Source organism: Rhinoraja longicauda, chromosome 28 (assembly GCF_053455715.1).
Source record: "Rhinoraja longicauda isolate Sanriku21f chromosome 28, sRhiLon1.1, whole genome shotgun sequence".
Taxonomy (NCBI): domain Eukaryota; kingdom Metazoa; phylum Chordata; class Chondrichthyes; order Rajiformes; family Arhynchobatidae; genus Rhinoraja; species Rhinoraja longicauda.
This window is the reverse complement of record NC_135980.1, coordinates 14,173,473-14,194,597: the sequence shown is the minus strand read 5'-3', so window position 1 is coordinate 14,194,597 and position 21,125 is coordinate 14,173,473. Positions and strand designations below refer to the sequence as shown.

The window sequence follows — 21,125 nt, the reverse complement described above, 5'->3', positions numbered from 1 at the left end:
TTCTGGAAACATCATTATATAAAAAAATAGTTGCTGTAAGGAACTAAAGCGGTTGTGAAAATTCAACTATGTATCAAACTCTTCTTAAGCTTACTTGAAACAGACATGTTATGGTTCTAAAATGCCCTTGAAAGGAGAATTAAACAATGCCTGGAGTGTTGGTAATAAAAATACATGCGGAACATACAATTGTGATGTTGATTACTGGACATTGTGAGCCAGTGCTGTAAGCAATGCTGTTGCAGCATTTAAAACCAGAAACTGCTGAAAGTATTCATCAGGTCAGATAATAGTTGTGACAAGAGAAAACAAGTTAATATTTCAAGTTGAGGGCCCTCATCAAAACTTGTTATCACTGACCTAGTTGTCTTGCAGCTATCCTGCTTGCAACCGAACCCTTCTGCGTTGATTGCCTTGTTTGACTTCTATTTGACTTCAAATGTGCCTTTTTTTCACATGGCCTTAGCCGAGAAGCCAGATGGCAGGTAGAAAAACTTAACACATGTAACTGGAGGAAGTCAGCAGCGAAAAGGAATAAAGAAGGCATTTAAAATCCTAGGCATGCAAAAAACATCCAATTTCCAAATCTTCCACTGTTATCCTTGTTGAAATCAGTTGTGTATTATAGCCATTTTTTGTCACTCTAAGTATTGTGAAATACTTGTGAAACACTGACTTTGGCACTGTGTGCCTGGGAAGTGGGAGTACAGTTTCTGCAAATTTAGTGGTAGACTCATACAACACAGAAACGGGCCCTTCAGCCCAACTTACCCACACTGACTAAGATGCCTCATCTACACTAGCCCTACCTGCCCATGTTTGGCCCCATGTCCCTTGAATGCTTTCCTATACGTGTCCCAATGTATTTTCAATGATCTTTAAGTTATTCATTTGTGTTCTTAAATAAAATACCGACAGTGAAAATGGTACCTGCTGCAACTGTGAGAGCAAGTTTAAAATTCCATTTTAACTGATGCATAGAGTAAGATTCAATGTTTGGTACCACCTTCCCCACTTTATCCAAAAGGCTTGGACTCTGCCTTTGAATGAATGTATAAAGTCATGCTGCTCGGAAACAGGCCCTTTGGCACACTAAGTCCCTGCTGAACATCAAGCCCCCATTTTATTCTCCCTGTGTTCTCACCAATAACTCTCAGATTCTACCAGTCACCTACTTTGTCTATATTCTAGGAACTACATACTAGTGGCCAATTAAGCGGGCCTTTTCTTTGAAATGTGTGGAATTTAACCAGAGCACTTGGATGTATAGCATACAGTTATCTGGAGAGCACACAAACTCCACAAAGATAGATTAGAGGACAAAATTGAGCCCGGTCTCTGAAGTTACAAGGCATTAGTTAATGTATCTGTGTCGCTGTACAAATACAGTATCTTTAATTCTTTCCCTCATTGTAGACTGCAAGGCCATAATTTTTTTCTGTTAGATTTTTTTGTCTAGCACTAGATAATAGAGAAATGCAAATATTTTCCAATTTAAATTTAGTAGGATTGACTCCGTTCTCTTTTGCTCTCGCCAAAAACGTTCCTTTATACTTTTTATAGCTGGCAATACATTGGTTATGTATAATATTGGTATATGTACAATTTGATTTTCAACTGAATGTTGAAACATAACAGCCAACATCTAGACTGCTTGCTTCTATCTATACAATTGCCTGCCACCCCACCCCCCTTTACTCGCACCACTGCTTAAAATCTGTATATGTTTTCACTTTCCAGATTTTTGTCTCCCAACAGCTTAGCAGCCCTATAGAAAGACCCATTCAGTTCTCTTATCCCTCACTGTTTGCTATTCCTAACATTTATGTGAATTGCTTGAGGGGTGCTTACTGCATCAAAAATCCTGTGTTTGGAATGTATCTGTATTTGAAATTCACAAAGACATTTTATTATCTGACTGTTTGGAAAAGAGAGATGGGTATGGAGACTGCGTATTACTCCAAAATGTCTTCCGTATTGTCATTTGTTTTGTCTATAAAGTGAATATCCTTAGAATCTGGCATGATTGATACAAATGTGCAATTTGAAGGTAAATTGAGCAAAGGAATCCCAAAATGAAGAGATTAATGTCATATTTTTATAGATTCCAATTTCTGCAGAAGATGGTTTCAGGGTGTTTCCTTTTATTCTATTTCCTGTATATCTGTCGGCATTGATTTATTGGTAGTGTTCTTGTCTCAGAATTGGAAAGCATTGAATGTAAATCTTATCCCATAGATTTGAATGCATAATTCAGGTGCATAGTTCAGTACAATACATGATGTATTTCACTAATAAAGGCACTGTTCTATTCCTGAGGCACACTCTTTCCTTGGAGTGTATGTGAAAATGTTATGACATTATTTGAGGAAGAGTGGAGGATGACTTCTCTGTTCCAGCCAAGATTATTAGCAACACAACTTGATCCTTGTTTGTGGGGCTGTGCTGTGTGAAAATTTATCTAAGCAGCAGTTACGACAACAAATTATTTAATTGGCTGTAAACCATGTAAGGTTCTTCTGACTTCTGCCCTTGTAGCCAATTTTTTGTGTTATTGTACAGTTGCTTTGTTGTACCTTGTTTTATTTTGTACTGTATTGTACTGATTGTACATCATGTTCTTTCAAATAAAACCAGAATCTTTTTTTTTTACTGGGGTTTAGTTTGATAATGAAAGTCAAGCAGTGAAGTTCTATCTGTTTTAAGTTTTGGATTTGTAATTTCAAGGTATTGACTGCTTGTAGTACTGTGATTAAATGTTATTCCCTTGGTTAAGCTGCCATCTTCCATTTTTCAGCTCTGGTGCCAATCTCCTTTCCCTCTCCAGGTACTGGCAGGGGTGCAGTGCTGCCGGAGGTCACCGGAACACCGCTCCGGCACCTCTGTAAAAAAAAAAAAAGCCAAAATAAACAACGGGGAATTTTAATTAGCGGGGAATTTAACAGCGGCCGCTCTGGCACCAGTGACAGCTCCGGCACCTAAAAGATTAGCACTGCAACACTGGGTACTGGTCACTTATCAGTTTAGTTTATTGTCACGTGTACCATGAAAGGTACAGTGAAAAGCTTTTCGTGTGTGTTTACCAGTCAGCAGAAATACAATACATGATTACAATCTAGCCATTCATGGTGTACGGATACATGATAAGGGGAATAATGTGAATAACATTTAGCACAAGATAAAGCCAGTAAAGTCCGATCAAAGGTAGTCCAAGGATCTCCAATGAGGTGGATAGTAGTTCAAGACTAACATAGAAACTAGGTGCAGGAGTAGGCCATTCGGCCTTCGTGCCAGCATTGCCATTCAATATGATCATGGCTAATCAGTATCCCGTTCCTGCTTTCTCCCCATATCGCTTGATTCCGTTAGCCCTGAGAGCTAACCAAGCTGTGATGCATCCTGCTAAAATGCTTTCTACAGAACATCTTTTGAAGTTAGATTTGTTGGGGACATGCCAAACTACTTCAGCCTTCTACGGAAGTAGCCCCCCTCTGCTTGTCCTTGGTCTTCAAATGTCCTAATTTGAAGCTTTCATTCGTTTACCCCATCATGATGTGGTCTGACTGCAATTCTGATACACTAGAGGAAGGACTTGATGGTGCTGTGTGGTGCAAAGAGTAGTGATATTAGAATTTATTTTGACAGTCACAGTGATAAATTAGCCTAATTTCTAAACTCTTAAGTGTGATCTGTTTTTTTAGGTGCATGTCAAGAAATATTTAAAAGATTTATATAAATCATGGAAATGCTGTTTGTGAAATAAAGTGAGGTTGCTTGGAACATAATCCAAATTAAATGGACATTAATCTAATCCCAAATGGCTTAACTCTGCTCCTGTGATTTATGAACTAATTGATGGTGCATGATTTCCTGAAATCCTCAGGGATTTCTTATATTGAGTTCCAGTAGCTTATTGATAAAGGGGAAGTTTGTGGTTATGCTAAACCATCTATACCAGAAGGCCCAGATCTTGTAACTAAGCTAAGTCAGGCCAGGAACAGAAATGCTACAGTTATTGTTGCCGCACTGTTTAGGAGTGTCGAGTTCAACAGTGATCTCGCTCTTGATCTACACCCAGTGGCCCAAGCTCAAAATGCATCTCTACTGATGCTCTAAAGCAGGGGTCTCCAAACTATGGCCCCTGCTCTGATGCCAATCTCCTTTCCCTCTCCAGGTACTGGCAGGGGTCACCGGAGTGCTGCTCCAGCACCTCTGTAAAAAAAAAAATTTAAAAAAAATAAACAACGGAAAAACTGATCACACTTAAGAGTTTAGAAATGAGGCTAATTTATCACTGTGACTGTCCAAATAATTTTTCACATCCGGCCCGCCAAGAGATTTTATCCGGCTCGCCAAGAGATTTTAACGCGTTCTGTGCTGCAGCTCGGCTTCCCCATCTTCTCCCATCAGTGCGTCTCCGGCTCCCTCCCAGCGCTCCGAGTGTCCCGACACCTCACCCTGTTCCTGCATTCCTCGCTCCTCCAGGCTCAGCGCCCCTGCTCCGCGCCTCACTTCCTGCGGCTCTTCGGCCCCTCACCGCTCCAGCCCTCCTCCGCGCTCCCCATCTCTATCAGCCGGACTGCCGGGCTCCTTTTCCACTTGGCCGGCGCTCAACACTTCGAGGCCGGGGCCGCTGAGCAGAATCGAGCCCTGGCCCAGCGCTCGCTGCTTCTGGCCCTGCAGACCCTCCCAGACCCCTCGGCTCAGGTTCTTCCCGTTGCTCCTCTCCCAACTTGCTCAACCCTGTCCTTTCCTCCTCCTTCTCCCCCTGGTCGGCGGCCCTCTGCTTCTCGGCCTTGCTCTCCTGCCTCCCTCCCTGGCTGCGTTTCCCCTTCTCCCGCCGGCTGGCCAGACGCCTTCCCAGCTGCTTCTTGCATCCGTGGGTTTTGCAACTCTTCTCCCAGTTCCTCTTCATCCGCCGGATCCTCCAGCTTCTTCCCCATTTTTTACTGCACAAAAATTGGCCATTTTGGCGGTTTTTTTCAAGATAAGAAGGTACGTGTTGCATGTATTACTAGTGTATGCCGGAAGCTGCCATGTACTCCAGATAGCTTGAATTTCTTCCATTTGTTTTACTTAAGTTCTTTTTTGAGTTCATTAAATTTATAAAACTGACATTTCTTTATTTTTTCCTACGGCCTGCAAAAATGTACCAAATACATAATGTGGCCCTCATACTGAAAAGTTTGGAGGCCCCTGCTCTAAAGGGATGGGCCTGTTGGGACTTGTTCAGAAATAGATGCAAGCATTTAGCTATTTGGGTAAACTACCAGAGAGGCAGCTTATGAGGCCAGGCTATATGAGTGTTGATGATTTCAACAGACACGAGAAGAAAATCAGAAAAACGTTATAAATTGTCTATATCCCGTTTAAAAAAATATTCTTGACTTGTCTACTTGGTAGTTAATACAATGTGATATTTTGAGATCTGGTGTACTCCTTGTAATCAACACTCCCTATACTTAATTGCAGGTGCAAAACAGATATAAATCAGATAAATATGAATTTACTTGTCGCATTTTCTCATGAAATAGTGCCAACCGTCTTTTAATAAATACGGTAGGTAAAGTGTCATGTCTTACAAAATATAAAAAACAGATGGTCAAGGATAAATTGTCAAGCTCCTTGGAGAATTTGAGCTCTACCAATGCACATGCTGTCTCTAAAGCTGCTTGTGTTGTTTTAATTGGGATTTGCTTGCTGTTGATGTTTTGTATTTTTATATAATCTCATCATGTTTTAACTTAATAAACCGAATAAGAAATAACTATGGCGACTCGTATAAATCAGATAAATATGAATTTGAAATGACTGATTACTGTCCTGAATTACTATGTGTAATCTTTAATGAAAAACCTTGTGTAGCCCTTTTGTTGGCATTACTGCACATTGTTGTGCTCGTGCCAAAAAGACAGTCGTAGCAGGATCCTTTAATAAGCCAGCTCAAAGCCATGTACCTTGCTATTTATTGCAGCTGTGAGATCTGAATTAGACTGGACATAGTCCACTGCTGGTCATGTCTCTGTAACTTTGAATTTAAAGTCAAAGAACGGCTTCCCTGTTTGTTTATGCTCCTCTTCCAATGCACAGCACATGGTGAGTGTAACACCAATTGGTTACTGAAAAGTATTGTCTGCCCTGCTGATGCCTCATTATCTTGCCATGTCCGACTGCATCCTACTTCCCAGTTCAGGAATGAATGTTTTCTTACACTTGTGATGTGATGCTTCTTTTGATCTGTCATACAGTATATTCATGAGAATGACCAAAGATTACCAGTCTGCTGCTTGTGTACTTGCTTGTTATGATTGTTAACTGGCAGACTGTGTACAGGTTTAACAAGATTCCCTTGGATTTATTTTTTGAACCACGAAAAAATATGCACTGAGCAAAATTTAGGCAGGCTCGAAACATTCTTTCCTTGGATAGACAAAAAAAGCTGATGTAACTCAGCAGGATCTCTGGAGATAAGGAATGGGTGATGTTTCGGGTCGAGACCCCCCTTCTGTCTGTGACCCGAAATGTCACCCATTCGTTCTCTCCAGAAATGTTCCATGTCCCGCCGAGTTACTCCAGTATTTTGTGCCTTTCTTCGGTTTAAACCAGCGTCTGCAGTTCCTTCCTACAACAATCTCATTATTTTTCTGCCTCAGGAACTGTCCTCCGCAGCCAGATTAATCTGGCAGATTATTGGGTGGGGGATGGGGCACAAAGAATATGGGCATAAGGGTGAAGGAATTGAGGAGGTCGGGATATAAAATTAAAGATGTTCACCAGGAGGAAGATCATTCGTTGATTTCTCTGGCAGTAGTCTCGGCGTGCTTAGCCCTTTAATTGGCTTTAAAGCAGATCTCAACCTTGCGATAAAGATGTGTTTGAATGTTCTCGGGGGGCATGGTGTGGTAGAATTTGAAGTAAGTAATGCCAAATGAGCATTGCTGTTCTTGTGCATACCATACAACCTCCATGCTCCAGGTTATAATACCAGAAGTGCCAGGAATAGTTATTGCCTGTCTTCTGCTTTGACCTTCCCTCCAAACACATATACAAGCAGTCCCTGGGTTATGCAAGGATTTCATTCCTGAGAACTGTTTGTAAGTCGATTTCTTTCTGCAAGTCAGTAACGTCCATTTTCTATAGTAATTCGTTTCATAATGCCGTGCATGCATCTTCTATAATTACTCCATTTCATTGAATAATCAACCAAATAATATCCACAATTCATTTAATGGAATATATATACTGTATTACAATGTACATAAATGCATTAAAAAATTCTAATCAAAGTATCAAAATGTAAATTAGAGGCTTTGTCACTATTATCAAGGTGTAGTGAAAAGATTTTTGTTGCGTGTTATCCAGTCAATGAAAAGACTATACATGATTACAATCAAGCCATCCAGAGTGTACAGATACAGGATAAAGGGTATTACATTTAGTGCAAGATACATTTCTATTAAAGATAATCCAAAGGTCTCTGATGAGGTAGATAAGAGGTCGGGATCGCACTCTAGCTGGTGAGAGGACGGTTCAGTTGCCTGTAACAGCTGAGAAGAAACTGACCCTGAATCTGGATGTTTGCGTTTTCAAACTGGCCTGTTCCCTGTGGAATTCAGTGATTCTATGGTGTTACCCATCTCGTATATTGCACTCTGCATTCACAATGTGGCCTCCTTAACACAAGATAAATCATGCATAGATTGGAGATGTTATCTTATCAACCCACATGATGATCCAACTGCCTGTAACTTGAAATCCCTGTTCCAATGAAGCTAAGCAGTCGATTAAGAATTAGCATCTTATCTTCTATCAGGGCATTTCAGGACTGTCAAATTCAACAATTTCTCTTTATAAATAGTGTATTTCTTGTATTATGCCAGTAATTCAGCTTTTCTCTCTTGATACTTCCAGCATTCTTTTAGTTACAAATTTCTATAGCCCTGTCCTGCATTTCACAGATTTTAGAACAAGTGTCCTGTCTGTCTAGAGGTAGTGTTGAGATGGCAGCATACATCAGAATCCTGTAACTTGTTTCTCAGTGTGATGATGTTAGTTTAAAAATAAATGATTCATCACTCAATCTCTCGGCTGAGACTGCTCAGTATCAAGAGAAATTAACTGGTACAACTGGGAGCCATTAGCATATGCAGCCAAATCAAGTGGGGTTAAAATTAAGGGGTCTGTACAATTACAGATGGCATTGATTTGAGCAAAAGTACAGATTGGTATTCTTGTTTTGCTTATTAAAATAAGCATTAAGCCTGAGGAGAGAACTTGGAGGGGTATAGCATTACAGACTACTTTTTTTTTGTAGACAAAAGGGTGCCGGTAAACACCCTTTCATTAAACAGATGTGTCATGTGGCCAGAAAACAAAATTATAATGTTTACCTTTTAGAGGTGCTGGTACACCATGGACCGTCACAAAGTGCTGTGTTTGGATGGTACTGTAGTGGAAGACAGGGTATTTAAAGTCTGTGTGGCAGCGGACAAAATCTAATAAATTTGGCAGTAGATTTTGTTTTTGATTATGCGTTGTTTTATTATGTTAAATTAGCTGTGTACCGTGCAAGCTGACTATCTCCTCTTCTTGTTGAGGGCAGATTATCAGTTTGAAAATGTGAATCTTAATTTTGTATGCAGATTTCCAATCTGAAATTTTCTCTTTTTTTGGAGTTTCCTAATAATGGCGTCAGCCAGCAATAAATCTACTAATTTATTTTGCCTCAGAAAACACCTTGGATATCAGAATGATCTGACATCATTGGTGTCAGGCAGAAAAGTGACAAATGGAATTCAATTCAGAAGTCTGAAGTAATGCATATGAAAAGGAGGAACAAGGGCGGCACGGTAGCGCAGCGGTAGAGTTGCTGCTTTACAACGAATGCAGCGCCGGAGACTCGGGTTCGATCCTGACTACGGGTGCTGCACTGTAAGGAGTTTGTATGTTCTCCCCGTGACCTGCGTGGGTTTTCTCCGAGATCTTCGGTTTCCTCCTACACTCCAAAGACGTACAGGTATGTAGGTTAATTGGCTGGGTAAAGGTAAAGATTGTCCCTAGTGGGTGTAGGATAGTGTTAATGTATGGGGATCACTGGGCGGCACGGACTTGGAGGGCCGAAAAGGCCTGTTTCCGGCTGTATATATATGATATGATGATATGAAGGCAAGAGAGGTACAGTGGAACCTTGGAGTGCATGTTGAAAAACGGCTCCTCTGTGGTCTCACTATTATATTTAAGAATCAATTATTGACAGGCTGGCTGAAGGGAAATGAGAAAATCATTTTCAATCACTGGTTGAGGTTTGGTTTTATAGGCAGGAAGGTTTATCATTTTTGAAGTATTTGTATGTGAACTTGAAGATCTGTGATCATCAGGGGTCTGGACCAAATACTGGAAGATTGAATTATTCTGTGTTAAGTCTCTTTTGACTAAAACAGATGCAATCAATTTTGATTGTAGCTATCAGAAAATGTATAACAAAAGAGCCAGTGTATTACAAATGTAATGCTACGGTGGTCATGGGAGATTTCAACATGCAGGTGGACTGGGAAAATCAGGTTGGTAATGGACCCCAGGAAAGAGAGTTTGTGGAGTGTCTCCGAGATGGATTCTTAGAACAGCTTGTACTGGAGCCTACCAGGGAGAAGGCAATTCTGGATTTAGTGTTATGTAATGAACCTGACCTAATAAGGGGACTCGAGGTAAATGAGCCATTAGGAGGCAGTGACCACAATATGATAGGTTTTACTCTACAAATTGAGAGGGAGAAGGGAAAATCGGAGGTGTCAGTATTACATTATAGCAAAGGGGATTACAGAGGCATGAGGCAGGAGCTGGCCAAAATTGACTGGAAGGAGGCCCGAGCAGGGAAGACTGTGGAACAGCAATGGCAGGTATTCCTGGGAATAATGCAGAAGTTGCAGGATCAATTTACCCCAAAGAGGAGGAAAGATTCTAAGGGGAGTAAGAGGCACCCGTGGCTGACAAGGGAAGTCAAGGACAGCATAAAAATAAAAGGGAAGAAGTATAACATAGCAAAGCAGAGTGGGAAGCCAGAGGATTGGGACTCTTTTAAAGAGCAACAGAAGATAACTAAAAAGGCAATACGGGGAGAAAAGATGAGGTACGAGGGTAAACTAGCCAATAATATAAAGGAGGATAGTAAAAGCTTTTTTAGGTATGTAAAGAGGAAAAAAATAGTCAAGGCAAATGTGAGTTCCTTGAAGACAGAAGCAGGGGAATTTATTATGGGGAACAAGGAAATGGCAGATGAGTTGAACCGGTACTTTGGATCTGTCTTCACTAAGGAGGATACAAACAATCTCCCAGATGTTCTAGTGGCCAGAGATCCTACGGTGACAGAGGAACTGGAGGAAATCCACATTAGGCAGGAAAAAGTTTTGGGTAGACTGATGGGACTCGAGGCTGATAAATCCCCAGGGCCTGATGGTCTGCATCCCAGGGTGCTTAAGGAGGTGGCTCTAGAAATTGTGGACGCATTAGTGATTATTTTCCAATGTTTTATAGATTCCAGGTCAGTTCCTGTGGATTGGAGGGTAGCTAATGTTATCCCACTTTTCAAGAAAGGAGGGAGAGAGAAAACGGGAAATTATAGACCAGTTAGTCTGACATCAGTGGTGGGGAAGATGCTGGAGTCAATTATAAAAGACGAAATTGCGGAGCATTTGGATAGCAGTAACAGGATCGTTCCGAGTCAGCATGGATTTACGAAGGGGAAATCATGCTTGACTAATCTACTGGAATTTTTTGAGGATGTAACTAGGAAAATTGACAGGGAAGAGCCGGTGGATGTGGTGTACCTCGACTTTCAGAAAGCCTTCGACAAGGTCCTACATAGGAGATTGGTGGGCAAAATTAGAGCACATGGTATTGGAGGTAGGGTACTGACATGGATAGAAAGTTGGTTGACAGACAGAAAGCAAAGAGTGGGGATAAATGGGTCCCTTTCAGAATGGCAGGCAGTGACTAGTGGGGTACGGCAAGGCTCGGTGTTGGGACCGCAGCTATTTACAATATACATCAATGACTTGGATGAAGGGATTAAAAGTACCATTAGCAAATTTGCAGATGTTACAAAGCTGGGTGGTAGTGTGAACTGTAAGGAAGATGCTATCAGGTTGCAGGGTGACTTGGACAGGTTGTGTGAGTTGGCGGATGCTTGGCAGATGCAGTTTAATGTGGATAAGTGTGAGGTTATCCACTTTGGTGGTAAGAATAGGAAGGCAGATTATTATCTGAATGTTGTCAAGTTAGGAAAGGGGGACGTACAACGTGATCTGGGTGTCCTAGTGCATCAGTCACTGAAAGGAAGCATGCAGGTACAGCAGGCAGTGAAGAAAGCCAATGGAATGTTGGCCTTCATAACAAGAGGAGTTGAGTATAGGAGCAAAGAGGTCCTTCTGCACTAGGGCCCTAGTGAGACCGCACCTGGAGTACTGTGTGCAGTTTTGGTCTCCAAATTTGAGGAAGGATATTCTTGCTATTGAGGGCGTGCAGCGTAGGTTTACTAGGTTAATTCCCGGAATGGCGGGACTGTCATATGTTGAAAGACTGGAGCGACTAGGCATGCATACACTGGAGTTTAGAAGGATGAGAGGGGATCTTATCGAAACGTACAAGATTATTAAGGGGTTGGACACATTAGAGGCAGGAAACATGTTCCCAATGTTGGGGGAGTCCAGAACCAGGGGCCACAGTTTAAGAATAAGGGGTAGGCCATTTAGAACAGATGAGGAAAAACTTTTTCAGTCAGAGAGTTGTGAATCTGTGGAATTCTCTGCCTCAGAGGGCAGTGGAGGCCAATTCTCTGAATACATTCAAGAGATAGCTAAATAGAGCTCTTAAGGATAGCGGAGTCAGGGGGTATGGAGAGAAAGCAGGAACGGGGTACTGATTGAGAATGATCAGCCATGATCACATTGAATGGTGGTGCTGGCTCGAAGGGCCGAATGGCCTACTCCTGCACCTATTGTCTATTGTCTAAAAACTGAAGTTGAAGGAAAAGTGTTATCATTGGAGCAACTTGTTTGATATTATGATAGGTCTCTATTGCAAAAGCAGCAGCTTGAGTACTCTAGTTTTGACACTCCCTTTTGCTTTGGGACTCAAGAATTTTGCATCAGCCAAGTGTTTTGCATTATTGCAGCGACTTCTCTGCATTCTAAACAAATGTGACCACAAAGGAGAGTGTAGTTCTCTCCCCACTTCGCCTGGTCTCTGTTTACCATCAAACTGAATTTAAAAGTAATTTGCAGTATAGCAAACCAATTAACTGTTCATAAGCAGAGTTTTGAATTTTCTAATCAAAGTATCAAAATGTAAATTAGAGGCTTTGAGGAAAGTTATAGACGTGCTGAAAATGTGTTTTGAAAGCTTCCTTTGGTAATTTAGGTGAACGTAGCATTTAGCTGCAAAATATAATCTCTGATAACACATGGCAAAAGATTTCCAGCTAATACATTTTACCATTGCTTTTAACAAATTGTAATTCTGTGTGTTGACAAAGTAAGTGAATTTTAACCTATTATTTTCAATCTGACGATGTAAATTCCCGGCAGGTGGCAAATTAATACCTGATTCTAAAGTCTGTTGCCCTTTGCTAATGCACCAAATGCAACCAGTGCAGTTTAGTTTTCATTATCTTTGTGCTGTTTTCATTCAACAGTTTTTATGCTGCTTGCAAAGTGTTGATAGCCGTTATGATGTGCATCACACACAACGGGATTCCCAATAGAAAGGTGGCAGAAATGCCAAACGTAACCACTTTTCAAAGAAAACAATTGGAGCACCCGTACTATATGGCTGTGTGCAAGCACAGATACTCAAACCTCGCAACAGGCACTGTCTGTAGATTCTCAGTATGATAGTAATGTGGAAATGCTAAAAAAGCAAAACGGCAAGCAACAGCATAGACCATTTCCATTTCATCAACCGACTATGTATAACAGGCACCATTATTTATCAGACCCAGTCTGAAGAAGGGTCTCGACCCAAAAAGTCACCCTATCCATATTCTCCAGAGATGCCATGCAGTACTTTGTGTCCTTTTGAACATTATTAATTACTGTTAATAATTTAGTCACCTTTTAAGCTGTGGATGCTTAGTTGAAGCCAGATGTTTTATTGGATTACTTTAGAGTGTTTAAGTTAATAGAATCAGTTAATGCTACAGTTACTTATAGCTAGCAGGGAGAGAGTATGTTCACAAACTGATATTTTTTGTTAAGAACAACATCACCTTCGCTAGTCCATTGGCTTCAAGATAAGCTCGTTTCCAGTCTTGTTTTTTTTAGGTTCTGAAATAGTTGATGAGGCCGAAATGGGAACTGTAGATTCTCCCACAGATGGGACAAGAGCTTTCTGATAGGGCGAACAGGACGTTTGTGAGATGGTGCATATGACCTTGTGCTCTCGCACGGTTTCTGTGTGGTCCGGATGCGTGCACTTCAGATTCCCATTGCCATCCCGAATGCTCCCTTTGCATTGTGAGCAGTAATGGGCCAGAGTCTCCCAGAAGTCGGGAGGGATGTTGCTTTGCTTCGAGGAGGCCTTGAACATGTCTTTGAATCTTTTGCTCCTGCTGCTTGGTAATTTCTGCCCTTGACGAAACTTGGTATAGAGTGTCTGTTTTCGGAGTCTGGTATCAGGTATGGGAATGATGTGGCTTGCTGAGTGCAGCTGATTGAGTGTAAAAGAGGATGTTGGCCTGGGACAGGGCACAGACAAGTTCCTTTCTCTCCCAGTGAAATTGGAGGACTTTGGAGACACATTGGTGGTATTTTTCTCGTGTCTTCAGATGCCTGCTGTGGGTAGTCTGTCTCTGAAGGATGTAGGAAAGCAAGAACACCACTTAACCATGAGTCCTGTGTCATGTCTGAGGATTTTCAGACACCTTTTTCTTCAATTGACCAAAGACTGTTCTGGTTCTTTGAAAGTGGTGGTGAATCCTATCATCAATGGCTGCCTACATACACCAAGATGTGGCTGCCCAGACGTTGTGCTTTCCAGGATCTTTCTGAAAGCAATTGTAATCAGAGGACAATGGGTTGCAGCAGGTATGGATTATTGAGGGGCATTTATCTTGTGGGTGTTTAGTATAAGATACATCTTCTTCAAAGCTCATGATGACTTGCAGCTCAGCTTTTAAGCTTGTGCAGAGCTTTATGGTAGCTTTCCTACTAAGGTCAGAGTGACTTTGGTTCAGTTTCTTCCCCTCCTTTGTTAGGCTTCTGAATGGTCCTTCCATAAGCTACGGTACTGTACGATTCACCTCTACCCCATTGTGGATATTGGACTTTGTCTCTGGAACTGGATTGCTATAAAATGAGACAGTGCGCAAGCGTTGCGAAGCTCACTTCTAGAAAATTACTTTGCTTTTCTGGTTTGCCCCTCCAGAAGGTGGTGTACCCATTGCTTTGTTAATTGAACCGGTCATCTCCTGATGTTGTGTCTTACTCAGTGCAGTCATGTCGGTGTTGAGGTGTCCCGAGTTCCCAAACAACAAATTAGCTGAGTGGCAAGTCTGATGGTATTGGAATTGTTCATGAAGGTCCTTGCATTCCAGGTTTGCAACTTCATAGTTTAGATTTAGAGATGCAGTGCAGAACCAGGCCCTTCGGCCCACCGGGTCTGCGCCGCCTAGCGATCCCCGCACATTAACACCATCCTACACCCACTAGGGACAATCTTTACACTTGCCCAGCCAATTAATCTACAAACCTGTACGTCTTTGGAGTGTAGGAGGAAACCGAAGATCTCGGAGAAAACCCACCCAGGTCACGGGGAGAACGTACAAACTCTGTAAAGTACAGCACCCGTAGTCAGGATCGAACCCGAGTCTCCGGCACTGCTTTCGCTGTAAGGCGGCAACTCTACCACTGCGCCACCGTGTGGACTGTTTGTGCCTGGTTTCATTTGTGCACGGGGTAGCCTCTGCAAACCACCTATAAGGGCTTCATATAACAAAGTTTTAAGCCAATGGCAACAGATCAGGGTAGTTAGAAACTGGGCTCTGCTCCCTGTGTATTAGTGCACGGAAAGTTCCTTTTATTTGAATGAATGTGTGGCTGAGGTTGCTTCCCATTCTTTTGAGACCGTGGGTGGTATTTCAGAAGGATGTGATGCCTCCGTCAAACATATCATTTGTTGCCTTCAGGAAGACGGTGCAGAGCTGCCATCATGGGTGGAAGATAGTTCTGCAGTGCTGTGAGGTGGGGAGAGCCAAAATTTTGACCCTGAGACTCATCCTTATGTAGTGTGGTCTATCCAGACACCAGACTTCATTTGGCATTTCAGGGTTGCATTTATGTGCCAAATGCAGGCAAGTTGGGCCGAAAGGCCTGTTTCCACACTCTATGACTCTATTATGTGCTTTAAAAAAAATCCTTGTTTATTATTAACCATTTGAAAATCTCGCTCACCAAGTCAATGACTAGAGTTGCCAAAGAAAATTATCTGGGCTACACTGCATCACTCAAGAGTTGCTTGATTTCATCCTATGATTTAAATAGAAGTAAATTTTAGTTTAGTTTAGAGACACAGCGTGGAAACAGGCCCTGTGGCCCACCGAGTCTGCACCGACCAGCGATCCCCGCACATTAACACTATCCTGCACACTAGGTACAATTTACACTTGTACCAAGGCAATTTAACTACTTACCTGTACGTCTTTGGAGTGTGGAAGGAAACCGAAGATCTTGGAGAAACCCTCGTGGTCACAGGGAGAACATACAAACTGTACCGACAGCACCCGTATCGAGATCGAACCCGGGACTCCGGTGGTGCAAGTGCTGTAAGGCAACACCTCTTAGCGAATGGTATGTTGGCATTCATAGCAAGAGGATTTGAGTTTAGGAGCAGGGAGGTTCTGCTGCAGTTGTACAGGGCCTTGGTGAGACCGCACCTGGAGTACTGTGTGCAGTTTTGGTCTCCTAACCTGAGGAAAGACATTCTTGCCTTAGAGGGAGTACAGAGAAGGTTCACCAGATTGATCCCTGGGATGGCGGGACTTACATATGAGGAAAGACTAGATAGACTGGGCTTGTACTCGCTGGAATTTAGAAGACTGAGGGGGGATCTTATAGAAACATATAAAATTCTTAAGGGGTTGGAGAGGCTAGATGCGGGAAGATTGTTCCCGATGTTGGGGGAGTCCAGAACCAGGGGTCACAGCTTAAGGATAAGGGGGAAGTCTTTTAGGACCGAGATGAGAAAACATTTCTTCACACAGAGAGTGGTGAGTCTGTGGAATTCTCTGCCACAGAAGGTAGTTGAGGCCAGTTCATTGGCTATATTTAAGAGGGAGTTAGATGTGGCCCTTTTTGCTAAAGGGATCAGGGGGTATGGAGAGAAGGCAGGTACAGGCTACTGAGCTGAATGATCAGCCATGATCATATTGAATGGCGGTGCAGGCTCGAAGGGCCGAATGGCCTACTCCTGCACCTATTTTCTATGTTTCTATGTTTCCGCTGTGCCTCCGTACCGGCCGGGAAATGAGGGAGAAAGCAAGATGAGCCATATTCAGAATTCTCAGTAACCGCTTTCTCCTCTCCCGGTTGACAGTGACACTTATTTTCTTGGCACACTCAACATTCCGCATACATACACACCTTTTCAGAGTTATGGGTTTGTTAACGACTGATCTTATTTTCCCATCACAGCACGTTATGTTCCATTGTTGGTATGACAAGAAGTTGTCTTGTCTTCTGACCACAGCCTGCACTTTCTAATGAGGACTGGCAGCTGCATAGAATAAATAGTTCAGCCTAAATTCCTTTTTCCAAACTACTTGTGGTACATTCCGTGCACAAGCTATACATCTCAATACTGTTTATTTTAAAGCCTACTGTGCCATGTAATTAATCTTAAGGCTAAACTTTGCACTTGTTTCTGTGTGAAATGAAGGTACTCTAATGATCGTACAGCCTTGTTGAGAGCACAACCTGTAGCAATAGGAATAATTGAATGCAACTGGGGGCCTTTCAGCCCATTGTAAGTCCATAAGCCATTAGAGCAGAATTAAGCCATTCGGCCCTTCAAGTCTACCACGCCATTCATTCATGGCCGATATATCCCATTCTCCTGCCTTTGACGCCATTATTGATCAAGAATCTCTACTTTAAAAATACCCACTGATTCTGCCTCCACAGCCATCTGTAGCTATGAATTCCGCAGATTCACCACCGTCTGACTAAAGAGATTCCTCCTCATCTCCTTTCTAAAGGTATGTCCTTTTATTCTGAGGCGGCACTCTCTGGTTCTAGACTCTCCCACTAGTCAAAATGGTCTCTCCACATCCACCCTATCCAGGACTTTCACTATTCAGTAAGTTTCAATGAGATCCGCACTCATTGCTGTATGTGCCCAACACCATTTTCTGGAGGATGCTCTGTCAGCAAATACATCACTCCCTCTCGATCTTAAATCCAGATTTGCGCAACTCAATTTATGCAACTTTTAATTATCTTGTCTTTTATTTAAAAATAGGAATTTGCACCACCATGGCATCAGAGAATCCAGGTCCTCCCAATCCGAACTGCAAGATCATGACCTTTCATCCAACAATGGAAGAGTTCAAGGATTTTGGGAAGTATATTGCTTACATTGAATCTCAGGGAGCCCATCGGGCAGGTCTGGCAAAGGTAAGACATCGTATCAGTCACGTTATCGACATTGTGTGCTCCTTTTTGATATCCGGTTATTTTGACATTGTCACTCAGTCTGTTGACTAATGTTGTTGCAGGGGTTCCCACCCATTCCCTTCATGCTGCGTGTTACTGGAAGAGTGTTTAATTGTCATATGTATAGGGAACGGGGCAATGACATTCTTATATGTTGTTTATTCACAAAATGCTGGAGTAACTCAGCAGGTCAGGCAGCATCTCAGGAGAGAAGGAATGGGTGACGTTTCGGGTCGAGACCCTTCTTCAGACTGAAGGGTCTCGACCTGAAACGTCACCCATTCCTTCACTCCTGAGATGCTGCCTGACCTGCTGAGTTACTCCAGCATTTTGTTAATAAATACCTTCGATTTGTACCAGCATCTGCAGTTATTTTCTTATACTTCTTATCTGTTGTAGCTTAATCGGCCTGTAAAATGCAATAACACACAGAAAAGTATAAAATATGCAATAAATTAATAACTAATAGCGGATAATTTTGCACTATTATGTGCAAAAACCAATGTCCCGTAGTGCAAACAAAAACACGGTCTGAAGAAGGGTCTCGACCCGAAATGCCACCCTTTCCTTCTCTCCAGAGATGCTGTCTGTCCAGCTGCGTTACTCCAGCTTTTTGTGTCTATCACAGTCCATAGAAGATTGGAGTTGCTGAGGTTAGTGTTGTGTAGTGTACAAGAGCTTGATGGTTGCGAGGAAGAAGCAGTTTTTCATTTCATTTTCATTTGGAGATACAGCACGGAAACAGGCCCTTCGGCCCACCGAGTCCGCGCCGCCCAACGATCTCCGCACATTAACACTATCCTACACCCACTAGGGACAATTTTTAAAAAACATTTACCCAGTCAATTAACCTACATACCTGTACGTCTTTGGAGTGTGGGAGGAAACCTGGTTCTTGAACCTGGTGATCATGATTTTCAGGCTTCTCTGCCACATTTCCAATGATACAATGAAATGAAAGCACGTCCAGGATGGTGCGAGTCTTTAATATTGGCTGCCTATTTGAGTCATCGAATCATTGTTTGAAGGCAATGGTTTTAAACAATTTTCCTTAATTGCTTTGATTTTAAAATCCTTCAAGCTTCAGTCATCCCTATCTCTAATTGGCTGCAGCCCTGTAATCCTCCACGATATTTTCTATTCACTTGATCAGGCCCAGATTTAATCACAGAGCCTGTTAAGGCCTTAAATTCTTTTTTTTCCTCTCTTTTTAGCCTCTTTTCTCCCCTCTCCCTTAAGGCTGAACTTATAACCTGCCCGTTCTGAACAAAATTTTGGTTATCTGTCTGGTTGCTCTGTGTCTTGCTTGTTTGATACCTCTTCTGGAAACGCCTTGAGAATGTTGTTGTGTTAGCAGTGTTTTATAAACAGAAGTTGTTGTAATTTATTCCACCGTCTGATGCCCCACATTAAACATTTTTTTTAATGTGCCTCCAGTAATTTGGAGTCGCGTGGTTTATGTTCATATTGTTGCCCCTTAATGTCTCTAGGTTTTTCATTTTGGAACTCATCCATCTAAAATAAACAAGTTTGCAAGAATCTTGGACTGGTAATCAGTTGTTATGCAAGAATGATGAATGTGGAAAAACAACCTGTGACTAAAACGTTGAGGGAACACTCCCAGTGTTCTTAACATCTATTCAAAAATTTTGGGTTCAGTGAAGATTTCCCTCCCAACCATAGTTTATGTGCCTGGCTAGACACCATATCCTGACATGGAATTGTATAGATATTGCATTACTGTCCTCTGTGCGCTGCACCTTTTTGTGCTGACACAAATGTGTTTGTGAAAGTGAAGGTTTCTTGTTGGAAGCAGCAGTATTGTTCACTGAGAATCGCCTGCTGACAATGTGTTCATGCCTCCCTCTGGTGGTGAAGGCATAGCAGTGCCCCCCTCAGGCCGTGACGGCATACTAGTGCCCCTCTCTGGTGAAAGCGTGCCAATACAGGATGTCAGAAACTTCTCTGCCACTAAAGCTAATGGATTACATTATTACAGTGCTGTATTATGTGCCTTTACTCTGTTCTACAAACAGGTAAACACAAATATTATGATTTTTATTTTGAAAAGCAAATGCAAATGGAATGATAAATTGGATTGCTTACCAATGCTATTTGGAAATCAGGCACTATGACATTTGCAAATGGTGCAGAATAATTTGGTGTTGAAAAAAATTGCAGTCAATATGTGTGTAATTCTGAATAATATTATAATTGTTTTTCCCAGGGCACAGCAAGTTTCTCAAATGCAATCAAATAACCTATGGACAAGTAGACACAAGGGATTGTAGATAATAATAATAATAATAATAATAATAATAATGCATTACATTTGTATAGCGCTTTTCTAAAAACTCAAAGACACTTTACAGGGTTTACTAAAACATTGGAAAAAAAAGTAAAGTAAACGAACAGAAAAGGAAACATAAGGAGAGGTGACGGTCAGTGGTTGAAGGCAGTGTTGAACAGGTGAGACTTCAGTGATGTTTTGAATGTGGTGAGTGAGGAGGAGTCTCTGATGGTTTGAGGTAGTGAGTTCCAGAGGGTGGGAGCAGCGATGGAGAAAGCCCTGTCCCCCCAGGATCTGAGTTTGGTCCGGATGGGGGGGGACAGGAGATTAGCAGCAGCAGAGCGGAGAGTACGGGTGGGAGTGTGTCTGTGGAGGAGGTCAGTCAGGTAGGATGGGGCCAGGTTATGGAGGGCTTTGTAGGTCATGAGGAGGATTTTGTACTGGATTCTCTGGGGGATGGGGAGTCAGTGGAGCTTGTAAAGGACAGGGGTGATATGGTCACGGGTCGGGGAGTGGGTGAGTAGACGGGCAGCGGAGTTCTGGATGTATTGGAGTTTATTGATGATTTTTGAGGGTGAACCATAGAGGAGGCTGTTACAGTAGTCGAGACGGGAGGTGATGAAGGCGTGGATGAGGGTTTCTGCAGCTGTGGAGGAGAGGGACGGACGGAGACGGGCGATGTTTTTGAGGTGGAAGAAGGCTGTCTTGGTGATGTGTTTGATGTGTTTGTCGAAGGAGAGGGTTTGACCAGTTTACTCTGTACAAGCAGCCTCTAACTTGAGATTCTGCCGCACTCTCAAACCGCAGATGTATATCCTCGGAATAACTGCAGATTTTGTCTTTTAATTGTTGAGTATGTTCTATCCTTTTCAGGTCATTCCACCTAAGGAGTGGAAACCAAGGAAGTCGTATGAAGAAATAGATGATATGACGATCCCAGCTCCAATCCAACAGGTGGTGACTGGCCAGTCAGGGCTTTTCACACAGTATAACATTCAGAAGAAGTCCATGACAGTTGGGGAGTACAGGAAACTGGCCAACAGTGAGAAGTATGGACACCTTTCATTTCAGTTTGCATTTTAACCAATGTTGCAAATGTGGTGGTACAAATCCAAGAATGGTGTGGTGGTTTT

The 21,125-nt window shown here is 42.3% G+C and overlaps 1 protein-coding gene across 1 annotated transcript in view; it reads left to right on the top strand.

Moving 5' to 3' along the window:
• Positions 1-21,125, top strand: part of kdm4b (lysine (K)-specific demethylase 4B) — a 268,277-nt gene that overhangs the window by 17,045 nt on the left and 230,107 nt on the right. The window contains exons 2-3 of the mRNA XM_078424193.1: positions 17,509-17,663; positions 20,866-21,041. Coding sequence (XP_078280319.1) covers positions 17,523-17,663; positions 20,866-21,041 — 317 coding nt within the window. The 5' untranslated portion in view covers positions 17,509-17,522. The remainder of the gene's footprint in view (positions 1-17,508; positions 17,664-20,865; positions 21,042-21,125) is intronic.